The 21,010-nt window shown below is 44.4% G+C and overlaps 2 protein-coding genes across 3 annotated transcripts; both read right to left on the reverse strand.

Moving 5' to 3' along the window:
* Positions 1 to 1,498: 1,498 nt before the first annotated feature.
* Positions 1,499 to 17,179, reverse strand: LOC145897026 (RNA-binding protein Musashi homolog 2-like). 2 transcript variants are annotated; one of them, XM_082985183.1, is made up of 12 exons: positions 17,036 to 17,179; positions 16,841 to 16,881; positions 16,458 to 16,539; positions 15,464 to 15,551; positions 14,705 to 14,746; positions 10,658 to 10,750; positions 9,787 to 9,835; positions 5,499 to 5,581; positions 4,855 to 5,047; positions 4,062 to 4,334; positions 3,630 to 3,826; positions 1,499 to 3,326 (listed from the first exon to the last, which is right to left on the reverse strand). In XM_082985183.1, the coding sequence occupies exons 1-12, from the start codon at positions 17,098 to 17,100 to the stop codon at positions 3,294 to 3,296; spliced, it is 1,239 nt and encodes a 412-aa protein (XP_082841309.1). In that variant the 5' UTR covers positions 17,101 to 17,179; the 3' UTR covers positions 1,499 to 3,293. The 2 variants fall into 2 exon arrangements, with proteins under 2 accessions (XP_082841309.1, XP_082841308.1); XM_082985182.1 differs by having other exon boundaries at positions 15,464 to 15,578.
* Positions 17,180 to 18,649: 1,470 nt separating this feature from the next.
* On the reverse strand, positions 18,650 to 19,901 carry LOC145898204 (uncharacterized). The gene is made up of 2 exons (XM_082986634.1): positions 19,704 to 19,901; positions 18,650 to 19,632 (listed from the first exon to the last, which is right to left on the reverse strand). The coding sequence occupies exons 1-2, from the start codon at positions 19,822 to 19,824 to the stop codon at positions 18,650 to 18,652; spliced, it is 1,104 nt and encodes a 367-aa protein (XP_082842760.1). The 5' UTR covers positions 19,825 to 19,901.
* Between the last annotated feature and the right edge of the window lie 1,109 nt (positions 19,902 to 21,010).

A 21,010-nucleotide genomic window follows, 5' to 3' on the forward strand; every position in this document is an offset into this window, starting at 1 on the left:
GGATGTGATGTCGATATGGATTGGTTTATGTCTTCAGTCCGACTTGGAAATCAATTTGCTTGCCCTCGATATGGACCTGACAATAAGGTAAATTTTCCACGCAACTTGTTTTACATTCATCTGTATAGGCAGTTGGTGGAACATTAAACCTTATCAGCATACCGACCAGACGTGGTACAATTTCCGGGACATTTCATTACACGACCCCGCGATAAGAGTGTCTGAGAACAGCGATATGGCCGCGGTAAACCCGCAGTTATCATACGTACTTCCGGGCCACGCAAATCGTGCTTACCGCCGCGAAGGTTAATCCGACTTATCGTATGTCAGCCATTCTTATATGGTCCTGAATGGGCCCTTTTTTCGTCGCCAACCTCTTTGCTTCGATAATCAACTGATTTATGAGCGCCTTCATGAGCGAATAATGAACTTGTCTGTTTCTGCCAGTCGCTTCACAAGCTAAGAAAAAGCCAGGACACGTAAATGAAACTTTAAATGATTGAATGTGTATTTTACTTATGGCATTGAAAAAATGCCAGGACACGTAAATGAAACACACATAACCGCAAATTTTATATATTGGAACCTGTGCTCCTTTACATGTTCTTTAAAGCTTTAGGTCAACCATCTTGCGTTCATTCGTCATCGATTAAAAGTGCTCAACTCTTTACCGCCACCGTGGTTTCACTTTCGATCTCAGTTCTACATGGTATACATACACGGTTTGCAACTTTTTTACTTCATATTCTTGCTGTTTATAGTTTTTGTTATAGGGTACGTCTACCATTCATATAAAACATTTTTGCACACAGTCCGAGACGTTAGGCTCACAAAAATTGATTGCATTTTAATTGATTTAGGGAAGACAGTCGCAATGCTCTTTTCTGAAGAAAACAATGCTTGAAGATTTGACAAATCATAAAAAGACATGTGAAAATAAGTGAAATATTTTTTAATGTGGATAACTCACGGGGTCAACCGATCTGGCAAAATTGTTTTTTGGAATACATAAATCCAGGTTTGCCATCGATCCGGAACCCCAAATAAGGACGACTGGGTAAAATGGATTGTACTTTTTTTCCTTTTCCTCCAATGTTTCGTTTGTGGTGTTGTAGTGAACACAATGGAATGAACTTTACGAACTCTTCGTTTTTGCGGGGGCTTATGTCTCTGACACATATAAATATCACAGAAGTAAACGAAGATTCTCAGAGATGAGCTTGCCTTTAACATTGTTCGAGCTACGACAACGTAAAGCTGTAAACGCCCGTCAAAACTAAGGCTATTTTTTACTAAGAAAAGGAAAATAATTTTCTTTTACGTTATCGTCTCAAGATAATTCTTTGAAATAAGGACGTTATGTCACCTCCGCGTATATCAACCACTATCACGTTGCTAATACAGCTATGAAAGGGATCCTGAGTCACGGATTGTGATGAATTCAAAACTGTAGAATTCTTTTCCAACATTCACTCCCAATTACCACCCTCAGTTTAAGCGAATATTTTATTTGTTGGAAACTCGAGAACTTGAAAAAACAACAAAAAACAAGTTGGATATGTACAGCAAGGAACGGGAGACAAAATGTGTCAAAATGACGCCGCATCGTTCGTTACGGCACTCAATATATATCAAACTGTAAACGTTGATTGCACTTTCTGCTGTAGTGCTACTCTACCGAACTAATCTAATGAAGACTTAGCCGCCAGGTGTCGCCGCGGCGCTACAGTGAAGGACTTCCAAATACATAGAAGCCGACCGCGAGCGACACCAGGCGGCTTCTAGGAGAGGGATTGTTTTTGACATCTTTAAATCCAGGTAAATGCACGCACCGAGAGCGGCTCGTATATAAGAAGGTAAAGCACGACGTACAAATACAACGAGAGTGACGATGCGATCGTATGTACAACTTAAAAAGGGACGCCGAGTAAAGGAGAACAGACAAGCGATAAAAAGCTTTGTGAGACGAGTAAGCTGTTCCCAAACAACAGCTAAATGAAAAAATATTCGCAGCGCAATCGGCGACGCGCGCTTTTAATGAAGAAATCGCCGACAATTTGAGCACTCACTATGTTTTTCCTTTGCACAGTGTCGCACGAAAACAGCTACGGACGCGAACAGCCTACGTGTTAGCAACTGACACCGACCGCTACCAGCCACAACTGAGTTGATTTAAATATCGCTACGAAATAGTTCGGACTACTGGGTCACCCAGGGCGACGCTAAAGAGTACGTGCAAATAGATATCGTCGTATGGTAAGGTGCTGTGTACTTTCGAGCACAAGCTCGTGAGGCCGACCATTTTTAAAAAAAAAAAAAAAATCAAACTGTAGCTACGCAAAATGCCGTTAAGGGCGTTTAGTTGGCCTTGGCGCCATCAAAAAGCAGGAGAACTATAAGGCGCTTCGGCCTCTACAAGGGGCCACTTACGAAAAGGACACACTTCTCTACATACACTCACACAGCAACCGACAAGCGGGTTAGTTCGCTACTATATGTTAGTACGCTCAGACAGGATACAGAACCGGACGCGCGCATGCGGGAACGTTTTATGATTCTCGCCGCGAGAAAGTAAAACTACCTGAAAACAATACGCCATCGTGCGGAAATGCAAAGCGACCATGGGAATGTCTAGAGATGATCACAATGTGTGGAGATGTCGCGTTGCTGGAAGGTTGTGCGCATCGTGTTTCACAACAAAAACATAGAAAATTACAAGTAAAGCTCAAAAACCGTTGGCCACCAGGAAAATAACCTAACCTTAGGTTTGCAAAGCACGTCGCACCGCCAGCATTGCTATCACCACGACACCCTCTACACTATTCTAGCAACCATTTAAATGCCCAAAAACTACGTTATTCGATAAGGGTGGGACCGGGAAAAGTTATAGATTGTTGATCGATAATGCCGTGTGTACTTTAAATGAGGCGTCGCCAGCTTGACGTACGCAACTTGTCTACTGATTTTGCGTCACATCTACGTCGACGTACAAAGTTTTGTTCATTTACAATTATTGCGGTCACGGCTGGTGTCACAGTGACTGAATTTTTCAGCAGGTCGACGTGTGTAAGACAAGCAAAACTTTAGCCTGAAAGTAAGAAAACCAGAGGCAATACGACTCCTAATAGTGAAGTCAACAGCTCACAAGCCGTTTAGAAGCCAATGCGATATGCGAAGCCAAACCGTAAAAACAAGCAAGCAAGCAATATTGTATCGACGCTTGGTGGCGCTAAAGAATATGTACAAAGGCCTTGAGTGAAGCAAAGTCGACGATCGAAATTTGAAGGGGAGTACTAAGGGTAGGAGATTCCTGCAATCAGCTGACCCTGGAAATAAAAACACTGGTGAATACCACAGAGATTACAAGGGGGCGGCTTGTTCTCAGGCTCACGCAACAGCATTTGTCACTCTTATCCACATATCCTCAAGTTTCGTAAATTTGTAAAGACAGTATCGACACATCACATGCATATCCTACAATTTGAACATTGTACAAGCAATAGAAACAATAATGTTTTTATATTGAGCTGCATACAGGGTCACTGTTTCGACCTAATAGGTCTCATCAATGCAGCTATGGTATAACAGCTCACTATAAAATATTACACATTGTTTAGCAATTTCCTTACTGATTGAAAGTGGCCTGCAAGACCGCCTGGGATCGTTGCAACCCCTGTATGTGGGGAAGTGTTCTGTCCCACTAGATGTTGTGCGAGCGCTGGATCGGCTATCAGCTCCCCTGCAGTTGCTCCTGCCAATGTTCTGGCTCCAGGGGACGGCGACGGATGATAGCTGGCAAGTGCCGGCGCTCCGTAGCTATTCAGAACTGCAGATGACATAAAGGCAATGTTATTCATTTTCCGAACCATTGGTCCAGTTTAACTTAAAGGCAAACATACGATGCGATGTTGCCCAACATAACGTAATGTTTTAATACAAGCATATGTTATACGCTAAGCACCGCCACCATGCCTACATAAGTATAAGACACATGCGATAGCAAGTACGTTACACGGTTTTCACGTGCAGTTATACCAAAGAGAAATGGATGCACAGCACACCTGAAGCTACAAAGTCCCGTTTCAGATCGGTGGTGGTCACAGAGGGCACTTGCTGCAGGCCCGAAGCAGGGTTTGCGGAGGCCAGCGTCTCCAAACGGGCCCCAGGGGGAACGGCCATACCGACGCGTGTCAGGCCTGCCATGGCCGCAGCAGTCGCGGCATCTTGTGGATAGCTGAGTGTGGGCGTCGTAGGCGATGGTGCAAGCGCGATGTTCGGGTGGTAGAATGCGGTCGTACCGGCGGCAGTGGCCGCTTGTGTCGGGTCGAAGATGTCTAAACGGGACGATGTCATCAATAGACGAACATGGAGGATTTGCCAAAGAAAGGAGATATGTGGGTAGTTCGATGCGACCCCACAAATGCAGGGCACGCTTTTGTGCCACAGATTTGTTCGCCTTACATCGGCTCAGATTGCGGAGTGCGCCCACAAGTAGTTCATCAACGGATTAGCGATTGGGGTTAATCCGAAAATGGCCGATTGGAAAACGTCACGTTCCCGGATTACAAGGGCGCGCGAAACTCGGAACAAAGAGGCGAGCGGACGCAAGTTGTCTTTCGCGTCCTGTTCTCGTAAAACGGGTTTCGCTGTATCTAATTTGCACTTTGTAGCTCATTACCGCGACTGCCAGCCACCAGCTACATGAAATACGCGGGACAACACTACAAGCATACGGGCGTTGTTAGTATATATATCACCGTACAAAAAGTCGCCAGGCCTAATGGCACTATTGGCATTTCATCTACAGCTTTTAAGCCACCTCCAGCACCATACATTTTCATCGCCAATACTTACTCAGTGCGCCAGGATAAGCCGCGTATGTTGACGGGTAGGCGGCGTAGGCCGTTGCCGGTCGGCCGTACGTTAATCCTGGTATCCCTAACACGTAGGCCGAAGATGGGTCTACGTAGGGGTAAGTTCGTGTTCGGGCCGTTCGAGCCAACGTCGGTAGCATAACCTCTTTGGGCTGTGCCTTTTTGCATTCCACCTAAGAGAAGATAGCTATTGTTAGGTTGTTGATTCCTGTAATGAGGTTTAACCTGCAATATTATTTAAGCACAGTGTTTCAGCGAATTGAATAAATGCCATTGATTGAGGCACATTATAAAGTAAATTTGGCAATACGTGTCTACATCACCACAAAGCAAAGCGAAATCCTTTGATAAAACGCCTGAGCCATACAACTTTCCATCCATATAATAAATTGCTCACACGTGGAAAATTTACTTAACGGGGAAAAACAAACACAGCTTTCTGGCGGTTGGTGTTCAAATGGTCAGGCTCGCGAGATTAATACGTCCAGACGCAAACCGAACCAGGTTTACAATACAATTGGGATCGAACAATATATTTCAAGCGCGTCAATTTTACCGTTAAGTAGAAAATTTAGGCTGAAAACTGCATTTATTTATCGCTTAGAACAAGAACATTCGGCTCACCATTTTGTTGTTGATCTCGTGGAAGTGAATGTCACAAACTTTCTCAACGGGTTCTTCGTTGTCGAAGGTCACAAAGCCAAACCCTGCAGAAGTAAAGATGCTGGTTAGGACCGCAAGTAGCAAAATATTTGACCACGCCCTAAAACGAGCAATTTCACTCAGCAATATGTATAACTTTAACCCTTCAGACTAGCTCGCACGAAGACTCCTTTATTTTTTCGGGAAAAAGATACGATTTCCTTAATCTTTTTAAATACTGTGAGTGTGATCAACAAGGTTGGATCATTCCGCAGCCAACCGAAAGACGATTTGTCTTTAGCCGACTTTTCGTTCCAAGTCGGATGAAAAGTCCTCGCTATGTCCCTTCGACCCGGAGCTCCCTCGCGCCGAATTTGTTTGCCGTCGTAGTTTTTCTGATTGCTCTAAGCGCCCGCATGACGCAGGGTACTTTGTGACACGACGCAGCGCAAACACCCGGACCTTGTTTTAACAGCCAGTGGTGAGATGGCGCCGTTCGACTTGAAAGCCTTTATACTATTTAATCGGCGCGTGTTCACTTTTGTCCACACCTGAGCTGAGATGGATTTAAGATACCACGTTTAATGTTTGTTCACCCGGATTTGCCACGTCTACAGCGCAAGAGCACAGTAGGTATCGTTGCTACCCCAAAGCCACTCTTACGTAATATTTATGCCGATTGTCATGCAATACTTTTTCAATCTGGTCTGTGTACTATCATTGTCACGTAAAGGTTTAATATGAGTCACATGTAAACAGATGCTTTCACATAACTTTTCTCAACGCTTATAACCGCATGTAAAACAGTGCATCGTCCAACCTTAACACACGCCAAAAAATATGGTGACATTTTGGCTAAAAATCTTGCACACAGTACAACTAAAACGATTCTCCAAAATGCAAAAAACTTCTGAAGCTTTGAGCGTATTTTATGCTATTTTCAATCGAAAAGGGTTCAAATGGGTTCGGGTGGCAGAACAAAGGCTTTGGTGGTCTGTAAAACAGGCGTGGCTTGCTCAGTCATCGCTCTGATATTAATTGTTCGCGTTGTGGAACAACAGTGGAACATAGTTGTGAAAACGTTGTTTACTTAAAGTGCTAGCTCCAATTTAACCGACGGGCATACGACTTCGAAGAGCGAAAACGCCGAAACTTGATAGATCGGCAACTGAATGGGAACGCACACCTCCGCCTTAGACCAACACACCGCTACCGTTGGCTTTGTTCGTCGGGCAAGTCGAGACAGAGCTGCGTTGCTAATCGTGCAACGATCCTTCCCGGATAAAGAAACCGGAACTATGGAGCGACCTGTGTTGCGTTCCAAGCTTTATATCCGTTTACGTGGCAGGGAAAGGTGACTTACAATGCTGTGCCCGCAACCAGCACAGTACATTTGCCAACACGTTTTTGTGTATCTTTGTAAACTGTGAAAAGGAAAGCCAAAGCTAGGATGCTGTTGATCTACGCAGAAAAGAGACTCCATACCTAGCTTTGGCTTTCCTTTTCAAAGTTATTAACTCCAGATATTTTGCACCCAAGTATTTTGTGAACTGTATTGCAGAAAAAAAGGGTGTTTTGAAGATAAGCGTCACGCTGCATATCTTGTACTTTGGAGCTACCAATTTTCTCAACCCGTCACCAGGGTGAAGCTGTCCGACTCCAGTGCTTACAAATGCCACGGGAAGCCGCAGTTGCGAGGATCCGCCAGTAAATGGCAGTTGGGGACATTTCGGGCGTGAGGCAACGCGAACTTAATCGCCAGTTTAGTGTTTCCTTTTACGCTGATCAAGGTCGACACCGCCGGCTAGCATTGATTAGTCGGCGTGCTTCATTACGCGCGATTACCAGTTTTAAATCGCATCCGTTCCCGCGCCACCATTTCGACCGCGATCAAATTAGTCGCCAGGATACACCTTTGTGTTTTACCATTAATTGGGACTTTTATATGGCACATGGGAACAGTCGCTTGTTAATCAAAGGGTGGCTACAGGTGCTGTTACCAAAATATCCCTTGACTGCTTATTGTGGCCTGTCGGCGTCATTTCCGCAGCTGGAATTGATTTAATTAAATTATTTGTCGGCAATGGACGTTCAACCCATGTAGCAATACATAAAACCGCTAAAGAATAAACAAAATGCTCTGACCAGTATTTCTAAACTACTGAACTCCTTTACCCACAAAAGTGTCCAATTTTTGGATGTAAACAATTCATCTACGATAGCTTTTGGAATCGTATTTCACAGAATAATTTATTGGGTGTCGATATACCCGGTAGGGTGGTACAATTATATCGCGTCATAACAGCTCATCAGTCTCCGCAAGGTAGGTGCTTGGACAATCGATTTCAACCTGCACGACATTATACTACCTCGCTGAATGACGTCAAGGGCCTGTACTCGGTGAGGGGCAGCTGCCTGTTCGAGTACACTCTCCCGCGAACGGGGGCGGTACTCAAGCGGTGCAAATTACTCGTTTAAACTCGTTGTCGAACATTGTTGCGAGCGCTTGGGCGGAAAACGTTTACGCGACTTTGTACAAACGGGGACCACGGGTTCGCGAACAGCTCCTGATGGGCCTGGAGGGCTCTCGTGAGATGCCGGGAGTCCTTCGCACCAATTGACTACGAGTACTGCTCAGGGACCCAAGGGCCCCGCACCGAAACTTAAACAAACCCGCCGCGCACTATATTCGGAGTTAACATGTTTTCAGGAATTGATTTTCCTACCAACTGGCTCCGGTTGCCTGGGTTACGGCTGAACGGTAAAAACATGAGCCTTTGTTGCCCGCCCGGGCTCACATTCGCACGAACGCGTCTTGTTATTTTTGCTCCGGTATTATGCCTATCTTTTGTGAAGGTTTTCGGCCGTTGCGAATAAAGCGCCGATCATGATTGCCCAGAATGCCACAATAACCGTCACACGGCGCGCTGCCGTAAGTATCCGACCCTCCATTGTCGAAGGCACAAAAGTACGTCAATTATTGCCTGCCGTGTCGGGGCAAGTCCGCTGACGCTTAATCTGTCTGTGTTTGATATTTGGGTGGTGGAAACTCACATCGCTCAGGACACTCTAGGATCTGCAGGTGTTTCATTGTAACGGAGAGCCTGTATTTGTTGCCGCAACACTTGAACGTTGACATAAATCACTCGTCGCTTTGGCGATATTCGCACAGACAAACGTACACAGAAATGAATTAAAGTTGCAGCTAAGCGACGGATTGTCAACTGTTGTTAAAACTTCCAACCGCCCACTAGGTATCCATCCCTACTGATAAGCACCAGAACCTATACGGCCACATGACAATACTCAATAGCGTGACCTTTTGCACAGTGTTTTCAATCAGCTAAACTTTTCTAAAGCTAAAAAATTACCAAGCCATCTAATTGGTTACGACACACAAAGAAAAACGGTTACTAATTTGCATGTGCACCGCCCGAACGGCGTGTGTGGCAAACAATGTAATGACTGCAGCCGGAAACCTCTACGGTTTAGTGTGAAAAATTTCAGCTAAGTTGGGTGGTCGACCGCGCTTCGAATTAAAAATGTCGTGGTCGCCCGCGGAACACAAAACATAACTAAAATAACTAGGGTCACTGCTAAGGCTATGTACTCACGCCAAACAGGTTTATTCTAGCTATGTAGAATCAAATCAAAACGGTGAAGTTTGGCCGATTGTCAAATTGATCGACCAATTAAAGCAGTCACCACACAAAGCTACTCGCGGTGCACCGCCAGTTTAAAGGCTAACCAAAAACGTTGTAATGATCTTAACCAATAAATAATCGGATTTGAATATAGCTGTTTCGAATACTATACGAAATAAGCTACGGGGCAGGTCACGGGAAAGGTAATCATAAACCACATAGAATTTAACGGTTATGTATTGGTTTACGTTTGTGGCGACTTAGCTTTTATTGTTTTAATTGTGCACCGCGACGAGTGATAGCTCTACTATACAGTTGATAATTCTGACGTGGAACTCAATACAGGTGTGGGGAAGGTTACATGTCTACAACTGCCAGGACTCGAAAAAAACAAACAAAACTCGGCTATGTGCTACGGCAGGCTACAGTGTCCCAACTTACGTGTGTGCCGCACCGTGCACCCGCTCCGCCATGTTGGACATTGCCAAGCTCTACAGAGTCACAAAAGGAGCGTTTACAGGATTTGAGACAACCGACGCGTGGCCAGCATTGGGTCAGATTAATGTTGCTTACACACGGTAACGGAAAAACTTTGCTAAAACGTGTAGCAAACAATTAATACGCACCTCGGTGGCGGTTAGTTTGCTTGTCAAACATCAGCATGGCATCTTCAACCTAAAAGGGAAAACATGATAAATGTTAATACTACGAAACAAAATACAACATTTGTACGGAAAAATGGACATGTTATACTTTGGTGCAAAAGCAAACTTTTGCGAAAATATGACGTGACTAAAATTGCTTGATGTAGGCGTGCTATTGGTGCAATGTCATCACCTCTGTGTAGTCGCCTGAGGGAAATACTTGCTACTGTCGCATTTTTAGCATATTTCGAGTGGCCATCACGGTCCAGTTTCGTTTGGGATTAGTTTGGTTTCTAATGGATTACATTTTACTATACAGCGACGCACAGGGGGTATACGCGACCTCCGGCGCCACTGCTTTAAATACAGATGCCGTTAGGCCCTGGACACAATGCGCGTGACGTCAGTTCTGACAAAGGGCTCGTTATTATTTCTGCGCAACGTTGCTTTGGCCCTTTCCAAAAGGCGGGAATATGTCGCTACGCCTGGGAGGAAAGTGCGACAATAGAACGTGATTAAATTATTTACGAATGGATTAGAATGAACAATGGCTTGAGTTTTACCCAAACAGCCATTACTTTTCATACGAGCCCGTTGCCAATATCCTGGCGACCACGTCTTGTTTTCTTAGCTGTCGTGGTGGAAACGGTTTCTCTGCTGGCTGTGCGTTAATTCGTAGTAATTCCACGGGCGATTAGCCGTATAGTGGCAAGCCGAATTTGTGTAAACACTCCGCCCGAGCAACGCAAATACTCAAAAGAAATTAGGCAATTAACTTGTCGGTCACCATCGGTAACACAATAGCAGCGTTGGTTTAAGTTGGTTTTATTTTTCATTAAATTTGAGCCCCCACCTTGCCGTATGTCCCGAAGTAGGCCTTAAGGTCCTCAACGACAGTGTTTGCAGAGAGTCCACCGACAAAAATCTTCTTTGTCCTTGTCACCATCTGCAGAAAAAAATTCCATTACATAAGGGGGAAACTAAAAGCACAAATATTTATTGAAGGAAGTTCTTTTAAATGAACAAAATTGTACATCGTACTGCAAAGGATTTGGATTTGCAACGTGTCAGTCTATGAGATCTAAACAACCGTTTTTAGTGACCTTCCAAGTAACATTAACACAAAGATTATTGTTTTGGTTCGGTTTGAAACCGACTTTATTTCCCATTTTTAGAGAAGGTGTAAATTTCGGATAGACGCAGAATCAGTCTCAATCATATCCTATCGCAATTTACATGGCGTGACGTCACCGACAAGCGTCACGCGCCCATTAGCAAGTGGCCCTTTTGAGAAAGCCACAATTACTGAGGAAACACGAATGCCTCAAGCGCCAACTTCCCCCGAATTCCTCCGCTCAACAAACTTAACTTTAAAACGTGGTTACGTCACCAGCACACCTCAGTTGTGATTTAGTTTATATGACAGGCTTTTGCCTTTATGTGACGTCAGCCTTCGGCTGGTAACCGAAAACTGCACATATACCCCAAAGCAGTGGAAGCGGTCGCTGGAGGCTTTGTGTATGACGAGAGGTGAGGGAACTCTACTCCGTTTCCCCGATCTCGTGTTGCGCTTCGGTGTAAGAAAGTGACCTGTTTTACAATCACCTGCGACACAAAAGCGCCCGTCGCTTTTACTACACGCCCTTGTGTAGCAATCATTATCCCAGCAGCATATTTCCCATCACTGGGACAAAGGGAATGGGGATCAAATTGAAATGCCCCAAATGAAACTGGCAATCTTTACCCTTACACAAGATGTCTCAAAGCAAAAACTTGTCTTCTTTTTTTTTACAATGCATGACTTGCAAAGAATACCCAACGTCACGTTCAGTTGACAACGGTCGTTTCATGGTTGATCGCCAATTCAAAGTTTGCGCATGGGTTGGGCAGACAATGCCTATCCCCTACCTTGTCTGTTCTCAGTGGCAGTCTTCTTGACTCGTCGCTCCAAAGTGTGGATGGCCAAAGATGAAATCTACCTCAACCTTAACCTATATGCAGTTCTTAGGGCACCACGGCCGCAGTAGGTTGCATACACCAAACTACTCAACTACTACGCGACTCCACACTACGTCGACGGAACGGTTATGCCTAGAGTCAAACAAAAACAAATCGTGTTTTAACTTCGGTCCGTGCAACCGTATATTGAATGACACCTTATAGACAGTCGTCAGCGCCGTAGGCATTTTGTAGTCCGTTGGAGATGACCCAGACTGTCGCCTCTCATTGGCTTACCGACATGTGTACGACCAGTTAACTGTAAACAACAGCATCTCAGACTGTGCTTGCACATCTTAGACTCACGCACGTGCATGGCTTAATTGTCGTCTTGGCCACGTCTCTTACCTGCAGTAATCCGTAAGCAGTCCATCTAGCCAAGGAAGCCGTACAAACGTTAAGCAGAGTTCGCCGTTTCGACTGACAACCTCACAATTGCGACGCACATGAGGGCGGGTGCACATTTAAAGGCGTTCGCGTTTACGATCACTCGACCGTACAAGCTGTTGTATTTCTTCCTCCCTTAAATAAACCTGTATGGGTTTATTTAAGTACGCTATTCGTACCATAGGATCACCTCACTGGCCCAATAGTACTGCCAAAGTGTGACAGCTCCGTGTCGCCATTTCTAGCCACCCCTGCCAGGGCACACTTACAGATTTGCCACATAGTAAACACGGTATTCGGCGCGATGTCACGCTGCATAAAGCCTCACCTGCCGATGGCACTTGCGCATAACGCTTTCAAACCCAAAACATTTCTTAGAGCGGGCCTCGTGGACACAGGCAAAATGTGTCTCGGAGTAACACCTACAACGCTTGACCGATAGGGTGAGCCGGTAAAGTGGAGTGGGTCTGAAAACCCCCGCCCCACCGCGCCCCCAACGGTTCCTCGTGTTCCTTCCACGCCGTATGACAACAAAAGAACTCCTATCGCGCCTGACAGACAGAACATCCTGGTGACTAACTAACTTGCCGAAAGTCCTGTCGCAAGAGGTAACACAAAACCCTCACTCGCGAGCGCCCGCGGTTAATGACCAAGTCACTTTCGAAGGGCGACCTGCTCGTTTTTGAGACACACTCCGAGAGTCTGACGTCTACTATGGCGCTCGGTAATGGTCACCGTTATCTCTTAATAATGGTCTCGAGGCCCGGTCACGACGGAAACTGAGCTACAGAGTTCTATACTGTTGGTGAAAGGCCCGGAATAAGCCTCGAATCTGCACTGTCTCAATGTTTACGACTTGCTCCTGGCGAAGACGTCCGTTGATGTCACTACTTGACTGTAAAACTATATGTATTATAGTTAAAATTTTTATGTTGGCAAGTTGCTTGACGAGCATGCGTCCGTATGCTTTTATATCTTAATGTGTTTTATATCTGTGGCTCAACTGTTTTTCTCGCACCTCTACGCCAAACCACAGTCTTTATTGATTCGCATTTCGCGGTTTTATCAAGGCATCGAGAAAGCGAGGCACCTACAAGCGCGGGAGTTCGCAGTAACTTCAAAATTCTGCCTCGCTGGTATTATTGCTAGTTGCGCTGAACCACTAGTATTACAGCCGTACGTCACGCGTCGTTTGCTTGCGAATAAATAAATGCTGAATTTGGGCGAGGAATGCGAGTCTACATTCTCAGCAGTCCACTCTGAGTCTCCTATTTCTATAACCACACAGAACTTGCTGTGTGGCTACCTGACCATTACTAGACATATGTCACTGCAACGACTGACCGACAACTCGCTGTAGCGTTAAGGTACCGCCTGATTAAACGCCCCATGCTGGGCACCCAACAGGCAGGCGCAGTGCCAGTAGGGACTGGCTGACGTGTACTGGCAAACTAGCACTTCACGGCCCGGCAATAATAACGGGCGCGCCATTCATATCAAGCCTATTCAAACACCGTTCCACTCGCGCAGTCTCTCTTTTTATGGCCTTTGTCGAGCGATCCTCGCCACACAAAGGAAAGCTTCGGCTGGGTTGGAGCGAACCGGGTGCGACAGCCAACGTTGTGCTGGTTGGAGTCGCGATAAGAAAGGATTTTTTAGTCCACTCTAGGCGTCGCCGCCAGAGTAAATAACATGAAAGAAACGGAAAGTGGGGTTGGGTTCGACCGCATGGAAGCAGCGAGTTCCTTTCACGAGCAACCCTCGACGACAACAAAAAAACATCCAGTCACCGTCAGTAAGAGAGGAGTCGCTGTTGCCTTCCAGCGCAGGTGCAGGGCAAACTAATACTCTTCGCGTATAATCTGTTTCTCCGGTTGCTGCCACGTGTTGTTACAGTCGGGGTAAAAGGCACCTTACCCCCATCCAGTAGGGCACGTGGGTTCGGCAAGTTGGCACAACGGACATACAACCTGTGCGTGGCAACCTCCAAGGCGTCTCGGGTGCTTAACCTTTCCCATTTTAAGATTACGTATTGGGGTCCGCGTAGCGACCAACATGCCACGTGTTAGAATTTAGTTCTTTCGTTGAAAGATAATGCGTACACAAAAGGAGAAATTTTTACTCAATATACTGTACTTGCGCAGTTGTATGGTTTCACATGTTTTACTGTTTGCGCAAGTATCTTTAATGTATCTTTTCAACAGTATCTTTAAATAAGCGTATATAGGTGAAGCAGCCAGATGAAAGTCTTCTGACTATAGTACGACATTACTTCAGTTTCTTCCAAGTCTAAGTGATTAAATACCGCGGTACTGGAACCAAAAATATCTGTTACAAATTTGGTAAGCCCTGGCATTTTCGGTTTATTTTTGTATCTATCAAAGAAACATGCGGGAGGGAAACTGAATGCAACTCGGTAATCCCCGTTTACTTTGTTTATGCTCTGTTTGCTGTTCCACGCACAACAACAAGAGGGAGGATTACGTCAAAATCACGGAATGTTTGGAGTTCTTACCTTGGTCTGGACTTTCCGTGGAATCGCAATCTTTGGGTCAATCTGAAACCAAAGCATTTGTTTTCAAATAAAGGCAATAACCGATAGGGGGGAGGTAAGCTCGCATAATCCGAAAGTTTTTTTTGTATTATGCATGTCGTGGTGTAAGATTTTGTACATTTTCGTTTCCCGCCGCTGCTGCAAGCGATAAACCTAACGTTATTGTGATATTCACAGAGGCGACGAACTGGATTTCTTTCCAAACCACTTTGACGCATAATGCTGTCTCTAAACAGAGTTTAGTTGGTCGGTGGCTTTCTTGTGCGATGCATATCGCTATTATTCGTGCACATGTACGTATATATAGCAGTAATTCTGTCATCGTCGTTGTTCCCTATAAGGACATGCATAGTCGATTTCGACAATATGCAAACCTATTTAGTGCTCGCCAGGTTATATACTCGTGCCTGATGTACACTGAGCTCGGCGGATTTATATAAAATGTGAAAGGAAAGGGTTATTGCCTTTTAAAGTAACGTAACCTCAACGAGCCGGTAATATATGCGCTAACTATGCAGACTTCACTTTAAAAAGAAACGATTGTCAAATAGAGCGCACGGGTTTTGTGGACTCTTCCGCACCCGGTAAAAGTTGGCCGTCGCCCTTTTAGCAAATTTGCATTCGCCCATTGTTGGCGTATTTGATTTCACTTGCAGTTAAAATAGGAGTCGCTTGAGACAGTCTGTGACAATACGCATGCGTTTATAGGTTTGTACTTGCCTCTTTCTGATCCAGGGTGTGTTGCTGACCGTTGCGCAGAACCTTGTCCACATCTTTCGCATCATTGTACGTCACGAACCCGAATCCTCTGTTGTACGGGGAATAAACAACACGCCTTCGCAGCGATTATCAACGTCATGGTCAAAGGCAAACCGCCACGGTGCGTTTCGCCGGCTTTGGTTGTTTCAAAAATCCCGCCAAGAAGGCTCAATGACAACGCACGGCCTACTACCCTTTAGCGCCCACGTGCGGTACTTTTAAAAGCGAAAACTTTTTAGCATATACTTGGCTACTAATAAGTACACGACAATGATAGATACCAGCTATTATGTTACTTTCGTTAATAGAGGTAATATGTGTATAAAAGTCTGTTAAATCCGATTTTAACTTACTTTTCAAAGTGGTATAATTAATTTGCGTTAAACGTGCCTCTAGAACACAGGGCTAGTAATTTCCAAGCAAGCATCGTGTCATTGGTAATTGTTTGGCATTGGTAAAAATATCTTTATGAATCTTTGTATAAACTAATTAATTTGCTAATCATTCATTAGACTATAAGTTATGACAAAATGACATGAAACACTTAAATAAATGCCGTTGACAGAAATGTTGGGAATTACTGACCTCAGTGCAGGAAATTTTACAATTACGTATATCAGACAATTATTTTTACAGGCAATCACCAAAAAACATTAGGGACGTGGGTAATCGTGTTACAAGTATCACTGTTCGCACCCAGTCATATATGACTCTATTTTTGAGCCTGTTGTCGGGCTGTGGAGGATGGAGGCAAAACCGACGCAGCTGCATGTACAAAAGGGCGCACACTCGAGCGATTGTTGTAATAACATGGCGAACATGTATCACGCAACTCATAGGCGCCCACTGACAGTGGAGATGCCCCCATACCCCGCGCTCGACTACCGTTTGAGTGTGTTCCATATGCGGATGTTCGCGTACAAGGGCCTACGAATTGCGTGAGTTAAATACACACCTGGAACGCTTAGTGGCCGGATCGCGCATCACCATAGCGTCAGACACCTCTCCGAAGCGACTGAAGTACTCTTTCAGGCCATCTGCGCAATACAAACACGCGTGAGCGCGGACCGAGTGGTCCCGCTTCGGGAGCTTTATGGCAGTTCTCCAGCCGGGAACTTTTGTGTTATACCACGCGATGAACTATTAATGTGCGCGAAAATTGCGCAACTCGTTTGAAAATCTTGCTCGTTAGTGTCAAGGGTGTGATGTACTAAAGCCAACAAAGCAAAACAGTTTCCCAATCAAAATTTAAAAACTAACTTTCCTACTTTTACCAACTTGAGTAAAAAGAAACAATTAGAGATGTTGGTTAACAACCAAAAAAATGGCCAACCTTACCTGCTGTGGTCTGCCAACTCAAGCCGCCAATGAACATTTTTCTGCGACAAAATAACAATTAATATCAACACAGGTTTTGGACCCAACTTAATGCAACGCACTGTTTCTCAACCGAATCCATCGCCAGAATAAAATAGCGGCATTGGAGCACTTGCATTATTACTTAACTTCCTACTACATGCAGTATTTTCTTACCCGGGGTCTAAGGGATGTTCGGAGGCATCGCTCATGGTTGAGGGCTGCGGTGTTTCCGCGGCCATTTTCACAAGGGCTGTTATTTAACCTACAATGCAGCTCCCTAGCTCTACAACTATACCTACCGCACCAAAACGAGCAGATTCGCTGCTTTTCCAGGAACTTTCAACTCCTGCAGTAAAGCAGTTGTACTGCGTCAGTCAGCATAGAGCAGTGTCGATTACATTAAGTTTGCTACCATTTTGCGCTCAGAACTGCTATGCTTGCATTATATATCTAGGCGCAAATTTCACTTACACAGTGCATGCAGGCAACATACAGTCATTGGAGTCGAATGTGGGCAAGGATCTAGCAATTTGTGTGGTTATAATTACAACGGTTTCGCCGAAGAAATTTCGCTCAATGCAAAACAATCATCATCACTCTGTCTGCACCAAAACATATGCTGAGCAGTAAAATACCTCCAAACACAACCTGCGAAATTGATGCGCTTTTACTTTCTTTCGCGAGGCCTGTTTTTATTGCCTGGCGCGCAATGCGGCCACAAAAATCTGGTTTATGTCGCAGTTCCATGACCCGGCGCTGACAAAACGAAGTGGTAGTTTTACTCACGCCCTGGCACTGTGCCTTACGTAATGTTTTTGCAACTGACCTTTAAAATCAACCCAATATCATCTTACATCTGCCCCGAAGTGTGCCTGAACGTCCACCATGTCGACACACAATTCGAAATAATCCTTTTTCTTTTCAGCACTCCAAAATGCAACGCAAATCTCTATACACCAACAAATCCACTTAACCATATTGCATGTGCTCGAAAAGGCGGCTTAATGATTACGGACAATGAACGGTCGGCGTTGCTCTCGGTCGAATGCCCACTGAATGGTTTCTATAATCTCTTCGTTAATACCTCCTAAATTCTGTACCCAGCACTAAAGCAATCAATTACTTTGAAAAAAAATACTGTTTCATGCACAGAAACCTGTACAAAATCACTACACCGTTCGCCGCCGAAATAAGCAAAGTCTGAAAAGTTTGGTAAGCCCAAAGGGTTTACAACATTTGTTACGTCACAGTAGCAATAGTATTAAATGGACGATTACAATAGCCTCAAGACCATTCACAAGTATTTTCTCACGATAAGAATGGCTCCATGTCGCCGTTTAGCGGCAATTAAATTCGAGGTTGGTGATCATTCACAAAATGTTGTTGAAAAGGGAATGTTGTATTGTCCGAGAGTTTTTATCTGGTACTTTTATGAGTTCGTTTCTGGAAACCAATTTCTCACATCATATATTGTTACGTTTCTCCCAACAATGCCTATTTAACAAAAAAAAAATTCAATCCAAGTAAATTTAATCACCGCGATGTGTTAGTCACTTTATTGTGAATTGCATTATTGTATATACATGTGGCAATGTGGACCTTGGCGAAATTTAACTATATATGCTGGCGCGGAGGTGACTATAAAAATGTTATTTATGCTGTTATCGATAAAAAATGTTTTAACAAAAACGTATAAAAAAGTCCGCAAACACATGAACGCATTAAATCAGTTGCTAAACCTGCGCTTATTTTCTTCAACAACGGGCAAAATTAAAACCACACAGCAGTTCATTTCTTTGTTTTCCAGCGCTTGTTCATTTTCTTCAGCTTGGTTTTTTGCACAAATGCGCCGAAGTCACGTTCCAACTCACCGAATGAAGGCTGTTTGGGATTTTTGATCTGACGCGTCGGGAATCGGTTTGCGTTTCTATCTCGCGAGTCTGAAGTAAACACATCGTCCTGCAGGCACTCATCCCAATCGTTTCCATTCGGCAATCCTTTAATAACGTATCGAGGGAGGTTATCCTTTAGGCAATCCGTTGATGCCGATTTCTCGCTGGAATCTTTGCATTGTTCGTGACATCGTCTAAACACTCGATGGCCTGGTTCGATTTCTGCCAAATTACGCGACGAAAATGAGCTGCAAGAGTGAAAGGACCCAGATTCTGAAACGTGATCGCTGTCTCCATCAGTATGTTGGTTGGAAGTGCTTCCGTTTATAAAAACGTCAGATTCGCGAGTTTCCTTTGGTTCTGAATCGTGTCCGAGATTGAAGTTTTCCGATAGAACACAAATTCCACCCTGCTGCAAAAGACTGTTGCACTCTTCATGGTCAGCTCTGCTATCATTGGAGCATCGTGGGAATGGATATGGCTGATTTTCAGTGTTTGGTCGAATGGACGACAACACGTCAATATGTCGCGTGCAGTTTTCGCTAATATGTTGATCTGCTATATTTATTTTGCTGCACTTCGGGCCTGTTGAATCAGTGTCGTTGTTTTCTAGAGACTGCTGGCCCACGCAAACAAACCCTTTGTTTTTGAGAGAAGTCAAAACGCGACTTAACACTCCACGTGTTTTTGCATCGTCATTTACTTCCGTTTCACTATTTTTTGCATTCATTGAGTCCTGGCTGTCCGAAATATCATTGATAAAAAGCGGCGAAACTTGACGTCCGTTGGCAAACAGCTCCTCAGCATCCAACAAGGCCGCGTTTCCAGATTCCTTGTCTCTGAACTCTATGAGTATCGTGAACTTACGATCCACGTCGACTGTAAAGCACATATACTGGATAAGGATACATTTTTAAGTTACTGCATATAGTAAACATAGCGCTGCTTACCGTTTGATTTCTTAGAACTTTTGCTATTCCTTCGGTAGCAACTTTGCGCGGAGCTCCAAGCAGCTCCCATCTCACCTTCTACAAAACGACTACACCGCCTGGCATGCAGAAAACACGACATAAAACTATCTTTGTCAACCTTCTATCGATCGGACAACGTAATTAAGTTGCCTTTTTATCATGGGCTAATTAAATGATACCTGATGACGCAAGGTCATTCTTGCTGCCGAAAACAACAACAAATTACCGCCTATCGCTCGTCGTAAAACGCATAGAGCGGCGCCTGATGTTGAACTCAGGCCTGGGGACAGTGCGCCGCGCAATTTGCTGGCCAAGCAAGAAGAGTTGAATTTATAACCCCCGTTAAAATGACGTTTTAAATGCACCCCATCAAACTACCTGCCGTGTGAGTTTAACACCTTCCTTGTCAAAGAAAACAAACTTCGTTGTCCTGGACGTGCAAACAACAGCAACTACCGACATATATGAGCTGGTCTTGTCGATGTAACTTGAGGAGGGATTGTAGGGAGAAGTGACCGCGCACATATTACAAGCAGATGGTGTTGTTCGCAGAAATAAATCAGCCGCAATCGAACGTAAATGGTAACGTGATACTTGTGACACTTTAGCTTACAAGCGCAACAGGTAATTTTCTTTGCTATTCGGGATCAGCTAATTTTCAAGGAAGCCTCGAGCGAACTTTTTGATTTGCTGCGGAGCAGGCAAGGCTCGTTTAAACTTGTTCTTGAGTTGTTTTTTTGATGGACTATTGTACAAAAACGGGTTGCCCTGCCGTCCTTATTTTTCTTATTTTGAACGTCAACGAAAAATCACGTGCGTCCTAATTTCTAAATTTTTTTTGTTATTTGTGACTTTTGGCGTGATTGTTTTTTTTGCCAATTTAAGCAGTGTTTGTCACAGGCGTTAATGTGTTTTGACTCAAACTACGTAAAATGCAGTCCTTCGTTTTCTTCGAGCACCAGTTGTTTGCCATTCTCACAACGCGGTTAAAAAGAATTGCTTTTTTTCTGTGTCACCATTCAAGGTAAATCGTACTCCTTGTCAGTCGTCATTATTTCTGTTCCACATTGGTGACAACCCTGTGTATAATGTTCCTCGAAATAATATTACCCAAAGGATTTCATCTGAAAAAGACGCGAGATCAAACTTGTAAAATTCTGGACCTTGCTGTTGCTATACACTTGTTTATTCGTTATAGGACTGGGGCAGTTTAATAAATTTCGCCATAGTGATAATTGAGTACTTCATGCGGATATTTTAATCGTACAATGTGCAGCGGTTATACT

This window comes from Ascidia mentula, chromosome 4 (assembly GCF_947561715.1).
Source record: "Ascidia mentula chromosome 4, kaAscMent1.1, whole genome shotgun sequence".
NCBI classification, from domain to species: Eukaryota; Metazoa; Chordata; class Ascidiacea; order Phlebobranchia; family Ascidiidae; genus Ascidia; species Ascidia mentula.